Genomic DNA, 20,759 nt, shown 5'->3' on the forward strand with positions numbered 1-20,759 from the left:
CTGTTCTTCGGGTCCAGGTGTGAGAGGGCAGTGTGGAGGGTGAGGGCTATGGCGTCGTCTGTGGACCTGTTTGCTCTGTAGGCAAACTGCAGGGGGTCCAGAGATTCAGGGAGGGAGGAGGTGATGAATAATTTGACTAACCGCTCAAAGCACTTCATTATGATGGAGGTGAGTGCTACTGGGCGGTAGTCGTTGGGGCAGGTGATGATTGTCTTTTTGGGGACAGGAATGATGGTGGAGTGTTTAAGACATGTGGGGACTACAGACTGCAGCAGGGACCTGTTGAAGATGTCTGTGAACACCTCTGCCAGCTGAACTGCACACACCCTGAGAACACGGCCAGGGATGCCATCAGGTCCAGGAGCCTTGTGTGGGTTAACCCTTTTAAAGGATTTACACACATCTGCCCTATTTAAAACAAAAGGGCAGTGTAGCTCCTGGTCCCTCTGTACCTCCACAGCCTGGCTGCTCTCAAAGCGTGCAAAAAAACTGTTTAGCTCATCTGGGAGAGATGCGCACGCAGACACTCCCGCAGCACCCCCCGCTGCTCCTTTGTAGTCAGTCATTGTCCTTAGTCCCGCCCACATATTCCTAGTGTTACAGCCTTTGAAGTCAGATTCCACCTTGTCTTTGTACTGTCTCTTTGCATTTTTTATTGCTCTCCGGAGATCATACCTAGACTTCCTGTACTCCTCCAAATCTCCCGCTGTGTGCGCGAGAGTGCGCGCTTTCAGTTTGCCGCGCACCTCACCGTTTACCCAGGGCTTTTGATTTGGGAATGTCCGTACAGAAACCTTCGGTACCACGTCATCGATGCATTTCCCAATGTAGCAGATGACAGTGTCCGTGTGTGTGTTGATGTTATTGTCCTCAAACACACTCCAATCCGTAGATGCAAAGCAATCCTGCAGTGCTGAATCTGACTCCTCGCTCCATCGTTGTACTGTCCTTAAGTTGGAGAGGAGCACAAAGACGATGCGGCCATCGTCACCGGCGCATCAGAATTTAACTTTATTTGGAGTTGAGGCGTTTTGCAGACCTGATGTACTGAAGGTTCTTATGATCGGTCCAGACTAGGAAAGGGTGCTCGGCTTCCTCCAGCCAATGGTGCCACTCCTCCAAAGCCACCTTAATGGCCAACAGCTCCCTGTTACCCACATCATAGTTTCTCTCGGCTGGGGAGAGTTTCCGAGACAGGAAAGCACAGGGGTGGAGCTTGTTGTCTCTCTTCGACCTTTGAGAGATGACTGCCCCAACGCCCACATCTGAAGCGTCAACCTCGACCACAAACTGCTGAAGTGGGTCAGGAAGCGTGAGAATAGGGGCCGAAGTGAAGCTCCTCTTAAGCCTCCGGAAAGCCTGTTCAGCTAGGGGGGACCACTGGAACTTCACCTTGGGGGAGGTTAAAGCATGCAGTGGAGCAGCCACAGAACTATAGTTTCTGATGAAACGTCTGTAGAAATTGGCAAAGCCCAAAAATCGTTGCAAAAGTTTCTGATTGGAAGGTGTAGGCCACTCCGTGACTGCACTGACCTTTGATGGGTCCATCTGAATGCTGTTCTCCGAAATGACAAATCCCAGGAAAGAGACGTTGGAGACGTGGAACTCACACTTCTCTGCCTTCACAAAGAGTAGATTATCCAAGAGACGCTGCAATACCTGGCGGACATGTTGAATGTGGGTCGTCTTATCCGGAGAAAAGATGAGAATGTCGTCGAGGTAGACAAAAACAAACTGGTTGAGCATGTCACGGAGAACATCATTAACCAGAGCCTGGAAAACAGCTGGAGCATTGGTTAACCCAAATGGCATTACGAGGTATTCGTAATGGCCACTAGGGGTGTTGAAAGCAGTCTTCCATTCATCCCCCTCCCTTATCCTAACCAAATGATAAGCATTACGAAGATCAAGTTTAGAAAAGATCTTTGCATCCTGTAATAGTTCAAATGCTGAAGAGATAAGAGGAAGGGGGTACCTGTTCTTTATGGTAATGTCATTTAAGCCTCTGTAGTCGACACATGGACGAAGAGTCTTATCCTTCTTGTCGACGAAGAAGAAGCCTGCTCCAGCCGGAGAGGAGGAAGGCCGAATTATCCCGGCAGCAAGGGAGGAGTCAATGCATCTCTTCATAGTTTCCCTCTCGGGGCCTGACAGGGAGTAGAGATGTCCCTTAGAGGGAGAGGTCCCAGGGAACAAGTCAATGGAGCAGTCATAGGGTCGATGGGGAGACAGGGTGGAAGCACGAGTCTTATTGAAAACCTCTTTCAGGTCCCGGTAACAGGTGGGCACCCTGCTAAGATCCGGGAAATCAGAGTCTGCTGCAGCTTGGAGAGGGGTAGAGACAGCAGTAGTCAGGGCAACAGTCACATGGGTGGAGGGCAGAGGTCTCTCTGGAGCAGGGGCAGAAGGAAAACATGTGGCCAAGCAATCCTTATGCCAATCCAAAACTCTCCCGGTGGACCAGTCCATGTGGGGATTGTGTTTTACCAGCCATGGGTAGCCCAAAATAAGAGGGTGTGAAGGAGAGTTAAAAAGATGAAAACTCAGGGATTCAGTGTGGCCATTAGCAATGATTAGTTGAAGGGGCTGAGTACGGTGGGTGACTCGACACAATAAACGTCCATCCAGAGCCCTTGCTACAAGAGGCCTCAACAGGGGAACAAAATTAAGTCCAAGTCTCTTGGCTAATCTCCAATCAATGAAACTCTCATCTGCTCCGGAGTCAATTAGAGCAGCATGAGACAAAGTCTGAGTAGGAGTAATTAGCTGAGCAGAGGTGAGAGTACGAGAGGGACAAAAAGAAACAGTTCGGCTCACCAGAACCCTCCTACTTACTGATGAGCCTGGTCTTTTACTGGGCAACTGGCTACAAAGTGACCCTTCTGTGAGCAGTAAATGTACCTCCCCTCCCGTAGGCGGCGCTGACGCTCCTCAGGAGTCAGCCTTGCTCTACCCAACTGCATGGGTTCCTCCTGGGCAGTAGGCGGCGCTGGAGAGTCGGTCGTCTGGAAACGCTGCTTGGGGAAAAAAAAAGACTGGCCTGAGACTGCCCTCTCTGACCGGGCGGAGAAAACACAGCTCTCGACTTCTCCCTTTCTCTCTCTACGAGGCGAGTGTCAATTCTTATTGCCATTGCAATGAAACTATCCAGGTCAGAGGGAAGCTCTAGAGGAGCCAACTGGTCCTTGATGGGGCCAGACAGCCAATGGCGAAAAGCGCCGAAGAGGGATGAATCATTCCAGCCGCTGTCTGCAGCCAAAGTGCGGAACTCCACGGCGTAGTCGGAAACACGCCTCCCTCTCTGGTGTAAATCCATTAGAGCTCTCGCTGCCTCCCTGCCCGGAGTTGTGTGATCAAATATTTTACTTAACCTGTTACGCACGGCCCCCCCGGTACCGGGCGGATAAACACGTCATTTGCAGGAAACAACGTCTACGGAATCTTACAATTTAATAAAACTATGAATGTTTTATATCCATGTAATGGAAAGAAACTCAGCTAACTGATCTTTTTAATTTTTTGTTCCAAAAAAAAACCCACAATGCTAGCACTCAGCCTCTAAATTAGCCACGAGCGAAAGAATGTAACCTAAAACGGCACTTAAACTCACTCTAACTCCCTTATTACTTATCCTAGATGCACAGCCAACCACTCGTTTTTGGTGTCCTGGAGACACTGAATCTAGTGGTGCCCACCTCAACACTCAGTGATAAACATTTGCGACACGTCCGGCAGTGGCTCAGTCAGTAGGGGCTTGGACTGGGAGCCGTAGGGTCGCTGGTTCAAGTCCCCGACCAGACCTAAATATGGAGTGTGGACTTCTACTTGGAGAGGTCCCAGTTCACCTCCTGCCCTGCCGTGGTGCCCTTGAGCAAGGCACCGGACACCCCCCTTCCCACCCACTCCCATTGCTCCCCGGGCGCTGTACAATAGCTGCCCACTGCTCCTAGTACTAGACTCCTTGTACTAGGATGGGTTAAAAGCAGAGGCCAAATGTCACTGTGTGTGCTGTGTGCTCTGCATGTGTGACCATTAAAGAGGGTTTCATCCCTCTCTATTCTTCTTTATTCTTCACTATAAACGAAAGCGTACATCATAACATGTGGAGCTAAGTAGCTAGAAACGCTAACATGGCTTACCTTGGTCAAAACTGGTCTTCAATGGCATTAAAACGATAAAAAAACGATGCTGCAGTTAATCCATAGGTTCATCCAATGTATCTGTGCCCTCTTTGAAATTATTTCTGATAGTCCATAAGCAATAAAACTGCTTTTTTGTTTCCAAATGTCAGAGCTAGAATGTAGCTCCACTCTGCTGCACATTTACATGCGCGCAGCCCCCACCTTTTCTCTTCACAATGAGTGTGAGTTCGATTCTATTGGCTCTAACGGTCAGAAAGAGGTGTCAACCATCAAAATCGAGCAAGGGGGGCCAGAGATATAGAAAAAAAAACATTTTCACCCAAATCACCTCAGAGGTGGGGTGGTTTTGGCTAAACCTCTCTAAAAATGTCAAATGTCACTTGTTTTGCATCAATCTTGATACAGGGTACTTATTATATGTTGTACTTTGGATTCCTAAAGCTTTTAGTCTACTAACCCATCATCCAAGGGTAATTTTCACTATCTGTAAAAAAGAATCTTTGGACGGACACTATAATTTACAGTTTTTTACTATGTAAAATCTGAATTACCTTTAAAATAAAAAACATTTATATTGATTCTGACACTTTTACATCCAACTCACACATGTAACCTTGCTTTGATAAAAGAAATTATTCATATAACCCTTTTAGAAGTTAAGTTGTAGTCATTTGTTTTGGGCATGTCATTTTCGAGCCTGAAACATGAAAAACAGGCTTGGTGCTTAACAGGTTAAAGTCTCTGTAAAACCTCTTAGGGAATTACAGACTGGCGAATCTCGAGCCCACTCCGCCGTATCCCACGCCTCCGCTCTGCCGGTGAGGTGGGAAATGATGTAGGCTACCTTAGCCCGTTCAGACTGGAAGGAAGATGCTTGCAGCTCGAAGTGCAACCCACACTGGACCAGGAACGCACGACAGTTATCCGAGTCTCCGGAAAAACGCTCTGGTCTGGAGAGGTGAGGAAACGAAGGCAGCGGTGTCGGCACGGTGGCAGGAACAGGACCGGGAGCTGTAGCCGGATCCGACGCAGGAAGCGGAGTAGCAGAGCGTAGTGGATCGAGATGTGCCACCAGCTGCTGGGTCTGATTAGCCAGCTGGCAAACCTGATTGCCGATGGAGGACTGGAAACCCTCATGACGCTCAGACAATTCTCTTACTCCCTGGCAGACAGCGGTAAGTTGTTCATCTTGCTGGTTAAGACGAGCCCCCTGGGATCGAATAGCGGTCCGCAAAGTCTCAGAGTCGGCTGAGTCCATGGTTCTGGCCAGTTCGTACTGTAACGACTGAATGAACACAAGTAGAGGACTCAATAGCACGACTCAGAGACAGAGGCTTAGGATGCAAAAAAGGGTCTTTATAGCCAAGGTACGATACACGGGAGATCAGTCACAAGGAAAACACTGCTGGAACGCTAGGAAATAACTAAGACGAACTGGCACTGAAGGGAATGTGGATGCAGACTAAGTAGACAGAGGGAGATATGATAATGAGGCACAGGTGAGGCTAATTAGGGATGGGAAGCAGGTGGAGTTCAATCAGGGGCAGGAAAGCTGAAACTGAAATGAGAGAAACCAAAATGAAAACAGGAACAATAACAAAACATCAACATGCTAGCTAGGGCTTTACAGAAATAGCTGAATAATGTAATAGTTGAATGGTTTCTGTAGCTGAAAGTAGGCTGAAGGAGTTAGATATTAAATGTAAGTAGTAGTGAATGAATGTTTATTAAGAAGAGAAAAGAAAGTAAAAACGCTTTGAAAAGCATCAGAATAATTTAACTGCAAACTTTTGAACTAAAACCATACGTCTCCAATAATGTATAAAATATGTGGAACGTGTTGAAGTCAGTATGAAGTCTCCATCAGACTGAAAATAATAGGCCGAGACAGTCAGTTAAATTCCCGTCTGTGTGTTTGTATTCGAGGTGACAACGTTATCAAACACCTGTCTGTGTGAGCCCAGAGATCAACGGTTTCCATGGAGATGTGCAGTGAAAGGAGAGCTTTCCATTGTTCTGAATGAGAAATAAACCTCTTACATTTCTAACTATAGTTTAAAAACTGTAGCAGCTATCTGTAAGATGTCAACGCGTGGAGCATGTCAGGATCCTGTGCAGCTGCTGCTCTGAGGAAAGATCAGGCTGAATTTACAATGGGCCTTAATGGAGACATGTTGAACGTTTTTGTCACTTCATGCCCTCAAGAGGCATTTTGTTAAAATATTTTTGCCTAATTTTATTTTATTTTTCAACGTAGGAGAGGTTTTCCTAAGTTTTTCATGAAAAATAAGTGTAGGGTTTGGAAGTTATGGCAGGTTTATAAAAAAAATGTAAGCGAATTTCAAGCTCTCCTCCACTCTAGCTGTGACATCACGCACTCACCTTAACGAGCTGCGCAATACAAACTAATGTTAAAATCTGAAGAATGCCTCTTTACCAAGCTCCAAACTAAGTTAAATATCTCAAGAAGTGTAAAATATATGAAAGATGTGAATAACAGGTTTAATAGATGAATGTCTTGTGACCGTTTTAAAGTTGGAATGAAGTCTCTAGCTGAAAGTATGTGGAAGGAGTAGCATTTGGCGCACAGTGTAGGTAGAAGTCGATTTGTAGGTTCCTCCCATTGAGTTACATGTTAAAAAAAGAGTTTAAAAAGCTGAATATTTCAAAAAGTATAAAATATTTTGAAAAAGTTGAAAGTTTCCCATCATGTGGTGAAAAGGCTGAATATTTTTGATATTTCAATGGTTTCTGTAGCTGAAAGTATGCTGAAGTTATTGAGAGCCAAACTTTTTGTTGACATAATAAGAAGAAGAAGAAGAAAAACATGCGGAAGAATAAAGATTTGAAGAACTATAGTGGAATGCTGTTGCACAGCAAAAAAAAACAATATCACTGCTGCAGAGTGTGTTTCCGCGCACAGGAGAACAAACATTTTGTAAGGGGGATTAAATATGACAACAGACCTTCAAAGCTTCATCAAAAGACCCTCAGAGGAAGCTTTGAATGTAGAAAAATATATGTTTTTTAACTGCACAAAGAGATAGGGTAAGCAAATTCTGGCTATTTCCCCATACCAAAGACACATTCACACACACACACACACGCAACCACACACCCACATACACACACACACACACACACACACACACACACACACACACACACACACACACGCACACACACACACACACACACACACACACACACACACACACACACACACACACACACACACACGGTTTGGCCCAACATAATCCCAATTGTATCCATATGTCGTTATAAAAACTGCCTGAACACACGACACACTGCACTGATGTGACGGCTGCTGGTAGGTACCTGCTGTGTGTGTGTGTGTGTGTGTGTGTGTGTGTGTGTGTGTGTGTGTGTGTGTGTGTGTGTGTGTGTGTGTGTGTGTGTGTGTGTGTGTGTGTGTGTGTGTGTGTGTGTGTGTTTAGAGCTTTATGGAAATAAATACTTTTCAGATTAAGAATTGTTTTTTAGTAAATGGAAAAATGTATAATTTATGACTCAGTAGGAAATGTCGATAACACTTTATATTACACATATTCACCATCAATTAGTTGTTAATTAAGATTCATATTAGCAGTATATTGGCTCTTTATTAGTCATTATAAAACACGTATTAACGCCTTATTCTACATGACCATATTCTACAAGTAATAAGCCATTAGCTAAGAGTTTTTCCTCAATAACCCTCTAATTGCTGCTTATTTATTGCAAGGAAGTTGTTGTGTTTGAGTTTGGGTCTTAATATGCTCAATATGGGCCTAATAAGGCATTCTCTCATAATAACACTTAACAAATATGGTCTATTCTTATGTAACAAGACATGAAACTACAAGTGTTAATTGTGTCAAAATAACAAAAAATGTGGTATTTCTAACTCAGAATTTCCTATTTTAAAGTGAAGTCTTGTTCATAACAAATAAGCTATAATTTGACTCTAATATGTTAATTGACAACTAGTTGATGGTGAATATGTGTACCCTAATCTAAAGTGTTACCGAAATACCTTTTGATGTTTTAATTTCAAGAGACTTAATATGTGTAAACCATTTGTCTGCAGTGGACATTTGATTGTGCACTTCACTTGCATTCGTAAACATAAAAAAAGGTTGTGGCTGTGTGCACGAAAAACTCAACAAATATTTAAGTCAATATATGAATATTTTTAGAATAAGATGAGTACATTTTAAAGTAATAAGATTTAGAACAGTTTAAATAAGGATCAGTGCGTCTCGTATGATTTTTTTTTTTATGAAATGTCTTTGAGGAGCTTATAAGGCAATCACATTTTGTATTATTATTAATATTATTGGTAGTAGTCTTAGTAGTATTATTAGAAGTATGATTATAATTATTGTAATTAGTATAAGAAGTAGTAGTTGTACTATTATTATTTTCTTAGCACAATTGTTATTGGCATGTTTTCTATAATGGGCATAAGAGATATCTTTAGAATAAGTTGAACAGATCTGGTACAGAAAATCCCAAATTAATTGATCATGTGATTTAATTTTTTTTAATGTCTTTTTGAGGTCCTTAAGAGGCATGAAAAAAGAAAAGTATTATTATTATAATTTTCACGATATGTTAGTATTTTTGTTATTATTATTACTATTATTATTGTTATCACTAGTATTATTGTTGTTATATCTAATTGTATTATTCATATTATTTATATTTATATTATTGTTATTATTGTTAATCATATGTATTGCATTACTAGCAGTAGTAGTAACACTTAAATGTGAATAAATGCTGTTTTCAGGAAGGATTGTCTCGTTATAATCATGAATGTCTCGTCTCTGAACTCCACCTCTCCGGGTTCTCGGAGCTTCGCCGAGGCCGTTTACAAGAACGTGATCGTGACGGTTCTCTGCATCTCCATCAACTACATCAACGGCACCCTGATACACACCTTCAGGAAGCACCAGGTGTGTGGGTGTGTGTTCATTCACAGTGTGTTGTAATGTCAATATTTGTACTACATTTGACTGAAATGATTACCAAAGTTGTTGTTAATCTTCAAATAGGCTATTCCTATGTCCATGAGTGTGTGTGTGAGGAGATGATTTCAAACATGCTTCCTCACAATCCCTCTTCTGTTCCACTAAAATAATTTCTGTATTTTTGCTTTATTATTTCTATGTGTTTTACTATTTTTTTTCCATGTTTTTCTTTTCATGTTTAGATTCTGCTGTCTAGTTCACTTGCTCTCTGTGTATTTGTATATGAAAGCACTATATTATAGTGTAAAGTATAGTAACTATACTTTGAAAGCTGCTATATAAATAACATCAAAGTCAAATTTTGTATTTAAACTTAATATAATTGCACCTTTTCAGTGCACCTTGCCCCTTGCTCTGGCACTTATTTCCTCTACCCTACAACCTGGTCTCACCAGAATGCGTGACTCCACCACGACTCCTTAACACCGCATTGCGTGGTGGAGTCACGAACTTTGCTACATTTACGTGTCTGCACCACGCAAACAACCCCAATGTAAAGTGAATGAGGCTCCTTTGTCGTGGTGCACACACGCATTTCTACAACGTCCAGCAGTGAGCTTTTATTCTATAAAACGTTTTTAAAATCTACTTTATAGCTTGTAGTAACTCACAGGAGGCTTCTTTTATTTTATTTGTATTCATAATAATTTTTATTTTTCGTCAGAATGTATTATGGTGCATTATTCACCAATGTTTGTTCTCAAAAAACAATGCATTGTGTGTAATACAACTGTGATTTTTATTAAATTAGTTCGTTTTTAAGGAAGGCCAGAGCTTCAGCTGTGTCAAAGAGATTGTTCCCTTTAGTTAACGTTATTTAAAAAATAATTATATTCCTATTTGATTAAGTCCCCTTTATTGTATTACGGACCCAAAGAGCTGAGCGTCCATTCCCATTGGATAACAGAGCATTTTACACCCGGAAGTAAGTATTCTCCTTACTGTCCATTGATTTTATTTACAGTGATATCTGCACTACTCATCAACTCAAAAACACCAGATTATCCTTGTTAATTACACAACATTGATTGGTTTAAATTGTGTACAATGCTTTTGTATTTTCCCCTTTCGATTCGGAGAAACAAATATTTGTTCGTAGTGTGTGGATGGCAGAAGGCACTACACTACCCAGAATCCTCAGCTATGGGACTACACCATGTGCTTAGAATGTGTCCTACCCCCCCCTTAGGTCACAGGCTCCTCCAACAGTGCAACACAATAAAACAGATAGGCTACACAGAACAAATAGTGCAAGTAAATACAAAAAGAAAAATAGTAAAATAGTAAAAAGTGAAATAGTGCAATAAGAGTCTATATACAAGTGATTGGAATATGATATATTAGATAAATAATTTCTAAGTAGCAGCCAGATGAATGTTATGGATGTTGTTTCTAAGTTTAGGTGTTTAATAGTCTTATGGCCTGTGGGATGAAACTGTCCCTGAGTCTGGTGGTTTTAGTCCGGATGCTGCGGTACCGCCTGCCAGACGGCAACAGACAGAACAGTTTGTGGGGTGATGGGGGTCTTTTATAATCCTGAGGGCTTTCTTTAAGGTTAACCTGGTATTTTTACTCCACTACATTTATTTTAGTTACTTTACAGATTTGGATTAATGATGTGAAATATAAACAACCCTTAAATCAGACTTTAGTTACACCTGAGTAAAATTCAGTGAATTCAGCCAACAATCAGGCGAGATATTTGGTAGTGGGTGCTTGAGAAGACTAAATATGTATCTGCAGATCCCTAAAGCATATTCATTACTCGTTATTCTCTACTAATAGTTAATTAAAAACTGTATATAATGGCTATTTTGCACATCCCTTTCAAGATTTCAAGATTTTCTAAGGTTTATTGACATATCATATACACAACTACGGTGTAGTTATGCAATGAATGAAACACTTGGGTCACAGGTTCATCAACAGTGCATCACAAGACATCTATCGATATCTGTGTACCTCCACCATTAAACATATTCTGCACATTTCTTATACTATCTACATACATCTTATAAGAGTATAATTAATATGTATAATATCAGTTAAAATAAGTGCTTCAACATAGTTAACATTGAAGGAAAGTTGATTGTCAAGTTCCAAAACAAACCATGCAATATATTAGACGTTAAGTACTTTGTCAGGCTTAATATCTGTAGATACCCCCAAAGCTTTTTTCTTATTTAAAAGAAGACCTTAACCTAAAGTATTCTTTAATGTTTAAATAAAGCCTTATAAGTTTGTCTGTTTTGCACATCCTCCTATCAGGCACTAAACTGTTTTATTGTAGAGATCACTTACAGTATCTTCTTGATATTTTCTATTCTATATTATTTATATCATTGACCTTCCACTTTCCCACTATATTAAGAGTATGTACTCTTAATATTTAAATGTTTTCATCAAATATAACACATTCAAAAGTGCTTTACAAAAATGAAAGACATTAAGAAAAAGGCATTTTAAAACAGTCAATAAAAAGCAACCCAATCTACCTGCATTGCATTACTCTAAACGTGTAATAACGTGCTTTAACCAGTAGGAGGTGCGGGTTAAAAAGCTGTCAAGTTTACAGTGTTAACAAAATAAAATATACTGCTGTTTCCGGTTTAGTTTACGACGGATATATTCTGTTATTGTTTTGATATTTGTAACACAAAAGCGATGTAAAAAACCCACAGCAACACAGAAAAGATGGTCTTAACATGACCCAGCGGTCTAGTAGTTAATAAAAAACAATAATATCAAAACAAATTATTACTACTAACTTTATTGTGAAATTAAAATAGAACGGTAAAAGAATAGTTTCCGGTCCATTCTGAGGCCCGATCTCTGTAGATAAATAAAGAACTACGACAGATGTGTAATGTTTAATGCAGCCAAACCATTCATTACAATGCATTCATGTGATGACTTTCAAAGAGTAAAGCAAGCACTGCTGAATAAAGTATGATTTGATCTTTGACGAAACGTTTTTTTCATTGGAATGCAGTTGGAGGTCAACCAATCACAGAGCTTGAGGCAAAGCGGAACAATAGCTGAGGATTCTGGGTAGTGTAGTGTCTTCTACCATCCACACACTCCGAAAACATATTTGTTTCTCCGAATCGAAAGGGGAAAATACAAAAGCATTGTACACAATTTAAACCAATCAATGTTGTGTAATTAACAAGGATAATCTGGTGTTTTTGAGTTGATGAGTAGTGCAGATATCACTGTAAATAAAATCAATGGACAGTAAGGAGAATACTTACTTCCGGGTGTAAAATGCTCTGTTATCCAATGGGAATGGACGCTCAGCTCTTTGGGTCCGTAATACAATAAAGGGTACTTAATCAAATAGGAATATAATTATCTTTTAAATAACGTTAACTAAAGGGAACAATCTCTTTGACACAGCTGAAGCTCTGGCCTTCCTTAAAAACGAACTAATTTAATAAAAATCACAGTTGTATTACACACAATGCATTGTTTTTTGAGAACAAACATTGGTGAATAATGCACCATAATACATTCTGACGAAAAATAAAAATTATTATGAATACAAATAAAATAAAAGAAGCCTCCTGTGAGTTACAAGCTATACAGTAGATTTTAAAAACGTTTTATAGAATAAAAGCTCACTGCTGGACGTTGTAGAAATGCGTGTGTGCACCACGACAAAGGAGCCTCATTCACTTTACATTGGCGTTGTTTGCGTGGTGCAGACACGTAAATATAACAAAGTTCGTGACTCCACCACGCAATGCAGTGTTAAGGAGTCGTGGTGGAGTCACGCATTCTGGTGAGATCAGGTTGCTACCCTACTACTACTTTTAAATCCAGGCTGAAGACTTTTATAATCTCACACTGCACTGTAACTTTTATTTATGTACCTGTGTTATTCATGTTTTATTATCTTGCTTTTAAATAAGTGTTTTTAAATGCCATTTTATAATGTGTTTCTGCTGAACTATTTCTCAATGCTCTTAATGTCTTTAATTGTTGTAAAGCACTATGAATTGCCTTGTGTTGAAAGGTTCTTTGCTTGTTATGAGGTGTATTTAAAATTAACATAATTGCACCTTTTCAGTGCCCCTTGCTCTGACACTTATTTCCTCTCCCCTGCAGATCTTTTACTCCAACCCGCGCTACATCCTCTTCATCCACCTGGTGATGAACGACATGCTGCAGCTGACTCTCTCCACGCTGCTGCACATCATCAGCTACACGCTTAACACCTTCAGCGTCTCCTCCTGTCTCCTCCTCCTCATCCTCGCCGTCATGGCCACCTTCAACACGCCTCTCAATCTGGCCGGCATGGCGGTGGAGTGCTACGTCGCTATCTGCCTCCCGCTGCACCACTGTAGGATCTGCACCGTGAGAAACACCTTCATCCTGATGAGTCTCATCTGGTTTGTCAGCTCTCTCTCCATCATTCCTGATTTCTTCCTCCTTCTGGCCACCGAGCCCCTCAGCTTCTTCACGTCCAAAGTGTTGTGCGCCAGAGACTTTGTGTTCAGGAGTTCGTACAGTTTGAAGAAGAGAGACGCGTCGCACATCGTGTGTCTCGTGCTGGTGTGGCTCACGCTGCTCTACACCTACTTCAGGATCCTGTTTGCAGCCAAAGGAGCAAAAGGGGATTCAAAGAAGGCCCGAAACACCATCCTGCTGCACGGTTTCCAGCTTCTGCTCTGCATGCTGACCTACGTTCGGCCCATGTTCAAAGACGTGCTGGTCTTTTTACTGCCGCGAAGACACGCTGACATACGCTTCGCCTTGTACGTCTTCGTGCAGATTATCCCTCGCTTCGTGAGCCCCATCGTGTACGGACTGAGAGACCAGAACTTCAGGAAGTACATGAGGAGATACCTGCTGTGTCGAGTGATCATGAGGAAAAACCACCTGCAGAACAACGCCGTGTCAGACATGAAGCCTGCAGTCTCTTAGAAAACACATTTATACTAGGAGACAAAACCATAGTCTCACTTTTACTTTGTTTATTTGGTATGAATACTACATATAAAGTCAAATAAAGGCTCAAAGGTCAAGTATTTAGCAAAATCTTCTCATTGAAGTATAGTTGTAGTCGAATAGTCAAAAGATCAGCCCCTATCATCTATTTCTATCGTCTATTCCTATCGTCTATTCCTATCGTCTATTCCTATCGTCTATTCCTATCGTCTATTCCTTGACCTCTGTGTGAAACGTCACGGGGTTAAGGGATAGTGGATAGGAGAATTCAAAAGGATTTAGGAGAAGAGACTGCGGTGCTTTGAGAAACCGACTGCACTTTCACTATCAACGTATTTATGATGCACCAGTGGACGTCATTAATGTGTGTCTGCTGTGGGGAAACAGTTTTCTATACAGCGGAGTAAGTGGACTACATTGATGTTTAATAAGAACGGCGGTGGCATTTAGATACTTTGCACCGAGCTCTTATGGTGTTGTTTTATGCTTTATGAACGTTGACAACAGAGAAACATAAATTCTTCATGAACGAGGTTACAATTGAAATAAAAAAGGAAAGTGAAACTTATGCTTGTCACCCTCCCCCTCCGGTCTACATTAATACAAATGATCCCATTACGTATGATTGTATGAAAATATCTTAAAATAAATACAAATGTATTTATTATAAACGTTAGTCCTTAACATCTATCACTGTGTATATCACCATTCAAACATATTTTAAAAGTTTAACAAACCCCACACAGCTCAAAAAACTCTGTGAAATGTTGACTTTATTTGATCATTTCAGTAAAAACTAACGTTCGTATTTCTCTTTTTGATTATAATACTGATGAACGTTCAAAACAAAGCACTTTAGCAAGTTACCACATACGTTTTAAAATGCATAATAAGCACCGTAACTTTCATGATATCATTTCTCGGTCAGAATCGGTTGTTTCCGTGAACGGCCGAATGTAGTGTGACGGTAAATGCTGCGGCCGCAAGGCATTGTGGGACAGCACTTTCTTTCGTAAAGGAAGATCCAGTGTTTCCTAAGCTAAAGGAGGTTATAAAGGAAGTTTCAAACCTCCTTTCCTATCATCTAGAGAATGAAGAAGAAGAATTTAGCAAAATCTTCTCATTGAAGTAAACCTATTCGAAAATCTGTCCAATCCAAATTATCCAGCATCCCGTAAAACTACAAAATCTACCAGAAATGTGTCAAAATCAGCCTAGTCAAACACACAGACTCCAGTCTGCGTGTTTTTGTCACTTCATGCCCTCAAGAGGCATTTTGTTTAATAATTGTGCTTGATGTTATTATTATTAGGGAGAGGTTTTCCTACGTTTTTCATGAAAAATGATGTCCAAGGAGTGTAGGGTTTGGGAGTTATGGCAGGTTGAAGAAAAAATTAAAGGCGAATTTCAAGCTCTGCTCCACTCTAGCTGTGACATCACGCACTCTAAAGGCCGCTACACACCAATCCGATTTTGGGAGTCAGAGGCCGTCAGAGGCTGTCAGAGGCAGTCGGGCATTCGCGGCGCCTTACTCAGGTTGGTGTGTCCCGCACCGTCGTCTTTTTACGGCACATTTTCACACCTCCCGCGGCCTCCCGACTTTCTTTGGCCTCCCGCGGCCGATTCAACATGTTGAATCAGCCGCGGGAGGCCAAAGAAAGTCGGGACAAAGAAATCACTCTGATTAGCTGTTCAGCTTAGCGAGTCAGTGCATGAGAAGTGAAGCGGAAGTGAGGGACCAAAACAAACGATTAAGAAGGCACACACAGACGGTTAATCTTTTTCATTTTCATCTCACCCGGACGCAAGAGTTTCTTTTTTATGTTTACATGTTTTCGATCGACGAGAGAGAGTGAAAATGGAACCCAGACGCTATTTGTTGTTTGTTTATATCACACAGCCTGTTCTTCTTCTCTCTGTGTATAGTCTGTCTTCCGGTTGTTGCCTCTTTTGAATGACGAATACACACTACCGCTGCCTGCTGGTCAGGACAGTTATTGCCACTCGTCAACTGAAGTCTTTGCGGTATGTTCGTAGGTGGGCGGCGTAGCCGACGCAGGCGACGTAGCGGACGTAAAAGTCGGGACGCCTTCGGTACCCGTTCTTTGGTCTCAGGTTGGAGTGTAGCGGCCTTAAGCCTTAACGAGCTGCGCAATACACACTAATATTAAAATCTGAAGAAGGCCTCTTTACCAAACTCCAAACTAAGTTAAATATCTCAAAAAGTGTAAAAGATATCACAAATCTAAAGAACGAGTTTAATAGCTGCATGTCTTGTGGCCATTTCATAGTTGGAATGAAGTCTCTAGCGGAAAGTATGTGGAAGGAGTAGCATTTGGCGCACGGTGTATATCAAAGACGATTTGAAGGTTCCTCCCATTGAGTTACATGTTAAAAAAGAGTTTAAAAAGCTGAATATTTCAAAAAGTATAAAATATTTTGAAAATGTTTAAAGTTACCCATCATGTGCGGAAAAGGCTGAATATTATGATATTTGAATGGTTTCTGTAGCTGAAAGTAGGCCGAAGTTATTGAGAGCCAAAATATTGGGTGAAATAATAATAAGAAGATTAAAGAAAAGAAGAACTAGAAAATGCATTTCCTGCTGAAAATGCGTGCGAATGCTGTAAACTGTGAACATTTGTTGCTGAATTTAGCTGAAAATGCAGAAAAAGCTGAATATGTTATTAGCTGAATGGTAGCTGCTTTTAGCTACAAAAACCAAGTAAGTGTGTTGCGGAACTTAGCGGAGAAATGCAGAAAAGTGAAATGATTTGAATCAAAATTGTTACAGCTCAAATGCATTGCAATGACTTTGTTGAAAACTTGAAAGTGAAATGTTAAACTGGAAGAGTAGGAAAAATAGTGAAGAGGCTTAATATTTAAAAGACAAGGTTTAAAAAAGGTATAAACAACAAAATGTATAGTCTCAATGTCCTGAAATTGTAACGACTGAATGAACACAAGTAGAGGACTCAATAGCACGACTCAGGGACAGAGGCTTAGGATGCAAAAAAGGGTCTTTATAGCCAAGGTACGATACACGGGAGATCAGTCACAAGGAAAACACTGCTGGAACGCTAGGAAATAACTAAGACGAACTGGCACTGAAGGGAATGTGGATGCAGACTAAGTAGACAGAGGGAGAGATAATAATGAGGCACAGGTGAGGCTAATTAGGGATGGGAAGCAGGTGGAGTTCAATCAGGGGCAGGAAAGCTGAAACTGAAATGAGAGAAACCAAAATGAAAACAGGAACAATAACAAAACATCAACATGCTAGCTAGGGCTTTACAGTACCCCCCCTCTAGGGACGGCACCTGACGTCCCAGGTAGTCCAGGATGTTGGCGTTGAAAATCTTGGATGAGGTCCTTACTAATATTACTGGTGGAGACCCATGACCTCTCCTCAGGACCGTAGCCCTCCCAGTCAACCAGGTACTGAAGTCCCCGGCCAAGAGGCGTTTCACTGTATACACAGGTCCACCATCAATAAACCGGGGGGGTGGAGGGGGTCTGGAGGTGGGAACCAGTAGACTCACTCTAACCGGTTTGATACGTGACACATGAAATGTAGGATAGGCCCTCAAGGATCGAGGTAGTCGAAGCCGCACTGCCACAGGATTGATGACCTTGGATACTGGGAAGGGACCCACAAAACGAGGAGCCAGTTTGCGAGACTCCACTCGAAGGGGCAGGTCTCGAGTAAAGAGCCACACACTTTGTCCAGGTTGGTAGGCAGGAGCAGAGATACGTCGGTGATGGGCCATCCTCTTATAACGGGCTGAACTCCGTAGTAACACCTGGCGGGCCCGGCTCCAGGTGCGATGACATCGGCGAATGAGGGCATGGGCAGATGGAACACTGACCTCCCTCTCCAGGTCGGGGAACAGCGGCGGCTGGTATCCATAGGCACACTGAAAAGGTGAGAGACCAGTAGCAGAACTAGGCAAAGTGTTGTGTGCGTACTCCACCCAAATAAGATGCGTGCTCCACGTGGCAGGGTTCTGAGACACCAGGCAGCGTAGACAGGTCTCAAGCTCCTGATTCAGCCGCTCCATCTGGCCGTTAGACTGCGGATGATATCCAGAAGAGAGGCTGACTGTGGCACCGATGAGCGAGCAGAAAGCCTTCCAAAACTGTGAGGTAAACTGTGGACCCCGGTCTGACACAACATCCCTAGGGAAACCATGGAGACGGAAAACATGGAACAACACTGCCTCTGCTGTCTCTCTGGCAGATGGCAACTTAGGCAGCGGGACAAAATGGACCATCTTCGAAAATCTATCCACAATTGTCAAAATAGTGGTGTTACCTTGGGACGGTGGCAACCCTGTGACAAAGTCCAACAAGATGTCAGACCAGGGGCGATGTGGCACTGGAAGCGGGCGCAGGAGACCAGAAGGGGGCTGGCGGGAAGTCTTGTTCCGGGCACAGACTGAACAGGCTGCCACGTACTCCTTGACCGACTTCTCCATGGAGGACCACCAGAACCGCTGCTTAATGAAGAACATGGTGCGGCGAAAGCCAGGATGGCAGGAGAGGAGGGAAGTATGTGCCCAGTGGATGACCTGGGAGAGAAGGGGGTCAGGAACAAACAACCGGTTCTGTGGGCAACCGTCGGGAACCAAAACATTAGCACTCGCCTGCCTGACCCTCTCCTCAATGTCCCATGTGACTGCCCCCACTACACAAGAGGGAGGAATGACTAGCGAGGGGGTGCGAGGAGCTGGATCGGAATCAAACAGGCAGGATAGAGCATCAGTTTTAGCGTTCTTAGAACCGGGACGGTATGACAGAGTGAAGTTGAATCGGGTAAAGAATAGGGCCCATCTGGCTTGTCTGGAGTTGAGGCGTTTTGCAGACCTGATGTACTGAAGGTTCTTATGATCGGTCCAGACTAGGAAAGGGTGCTCGGCTCCCTCCAGCCAATGGCGCCACTCCTCCAAAGCCACCTTAATGGCCAACAGCTCCCTGTTACCCACATCATAGTTTCTCTCGGCTGGGGAGAGTTTCCGAGACAGGAAAGCACAGGGGTGGAGCTTGTTGTCTCTCTTCGACCTTTGAGAGATGACTGCCCCAACGCCCACATCTGAAGCGTCAACCTCGACCACAAACTGCTGAAGTGGGTCAGGAAGCGTGAGAATAGGGGCCGAAGTGAAGCTCCTCTTAAGCCTCCGGAAAGCCTGTTCAGCTAGGGGGGACCACTGGAACTTCACCTTGGGGGAGGTTAAAGCATGCAGTGGAGCAGCCACAGAACTATAGTTTCTGATGAAACGTCTGTAGAAATTGGCAAAGCCCAAAAAGTTTCTGATTGGAAGGTGTAGGCCACTCCGTGACTGCACTGACCTTTGATGGGTCCATCTGAATGCTGTTCTCCGAAATGACAAATCCCAGGAAAGAGACGGTGGAGACGTGGAACTCACACTTCTCTGCCTTCACAAAGAGTAGATTATCCAAGAGACGCTGCAACACCTGGCGGACATGTTGAATGTGGGTCGTCTTATCCGGAGAAAAGATGAGAATGTCGTCGAGGTACACAAAAACAACCTGGTTGAGCATGTCACGGAGAACATCATTAACCAGAGCCTGGAAAACAGCTGGAGCATTGGTTAACCCAAATGGCATTACGAGGTATTCGTAATGGCCACTAGGGGTGTTGAAAGCAGTCTTCCATTCATCCCCCTCCCTTATCCTAACCAAATGATAAGCATTACGAAGATCAAGTTTAGAAAAGATCTTTGCATCCTGTAATAGTTCAAATGCTGAAGAGATAAGAGGAAGGGGGGTACCTGTTCTTTATGGTAATGTCATTTAAGCCTCTGTAGTCGACACATGGACGAAGAGTCTTATCCTTCTTGTCGACGAAGAAGAAGCCTGCTCCAGCCGGAGAGGAGGAAGGCCGAATTATCCCGGCAGCAAGGGAGGAGTCAATGTATCTCTTCATAGTTTCCCTCTCGGGGCCTGACAGTGAGTAGAGATGTCCCTTAGAGGGAGAGGTCCCAGGGAACAAGTCAATGGAGCAGTCATAGGGTCGATGGGGAGGCAGGGTGGAAGCACGAGTCTTATTGAAAACCTCTTTCAGGTCCCGGTAACAGGTGGGTACCCTGCTAAGATCCGGGAAATCAGAGTCTGCTGCAGCTTGGAGAGGGGTAGAGACAGCAGTAATCAGGGCAACAGTCACATGGGTGGAGGGCAGAGGTCTCTCTGGAGCAGGGGCAGAAGGAAAACATGTGGCCAAGCAATCCTTATGCCAATCCAAAACTCTCCCGGTGGACCAGTCCATGTGGGGATTGTGTTTTACCAGCCATGGGTAGCCCAAAATAAGAGGGTGTGAAGGAGAGTTAAAAAGATGAAAACTCAGGGATTCAGTGTGGCCATTAGCAATGATTAGTTGAAGGGGCTGAGTACGGTGGGTGACTCGACACAATAAACGTCCATCCAGAGCCCTTGCTACAAGAGGCCTCAACAGGGGAACAAAATTAAGTCCAAGTCTCTTGGCTAATCTCCAATCAATGAAACTCTCATCTGCTCCGGAGTCATTTAGAGCAGCATGAGACAAAGTCTGAGTAGGAGTAATTAGCTGAGCAGAGGTGAGAGTACGAGAGGGACAAAAATAAACAGTTCG

At 42.8% G+C, this 20,759-nt stretch overlaps 2 protein-coding genes across 2 annotated transcripts in view; one reads left to right on the forward strand and one right to left on the reverse strand.

The window, feature by feature from the left end:
- LOC117475663 (nuclear factor 7, brain-like) overlaps window positions 1-20,759 on the reverse strand; it is an 863,632-nt gene that overhangs the window by 500,790 nt on the left and 342,083 nt on the right. The window lies entirely within an intron of this gene.
- LOC117475668 (odorant receptor 131-2-like) lies at window positions 8,960-20,660 on the forward strand. The gene is made up of 3 exons (XM_034121997.1): window positions 8,960-9,103; window positions 13,289-14,044; window positions 20,558-20,660. Exons 1-3 carry the CDS (start codon window positions 8,960-8,962, stop codon window positions 20,615-20,617), a joined length of 960 nt encoding a protein of 319 aa, XP_033977888.1. The 3' UTR covers window positions 20,618-20,660.

This window comes from Trematomus bernacchii, unplaced genomic scaffold (genome assembly GCF_902827165.1).
Source record: "Trematomus bernacchii unplaced genomic scaffold, fTreBer1.1, whole genome shotgun sequence".
Taxonomy (NCBI): Eukaryota; Metazoa; Chordata; class Actinopteri; order Perciformes; family Nototheniidae; genus Trematomus; species Trematomus bernacchii.

What these genes read in the sequence shown, in the direction of transcription:
- LOC117475668 (XM_034121997.1), top strand. Translation starts at nt 8,960, where the DNA reads ATGAATGTCTCGTCTCTGAACTCCACCTCTCCGGGTTCTCGGAGCTTC. An exon ending in ACACCTTCAGGAAGCACCAG is followed by an intron (nt 9,104 to 13,288) that starts GTGTGTGGGTGT and finishes TCTCCCCTGCAG; the next exon opens with ATCTTTTACTCCAACCCGCG. An exon ending in GATACCTGCTGTGTCGAGTG is followed by an intron (nt 14,045 to 20,557) that starts ATCATGAGGAAA and finishes GGGTGACTCGAC; the next exon opens with ACAATAAACGTCCATCCAGA.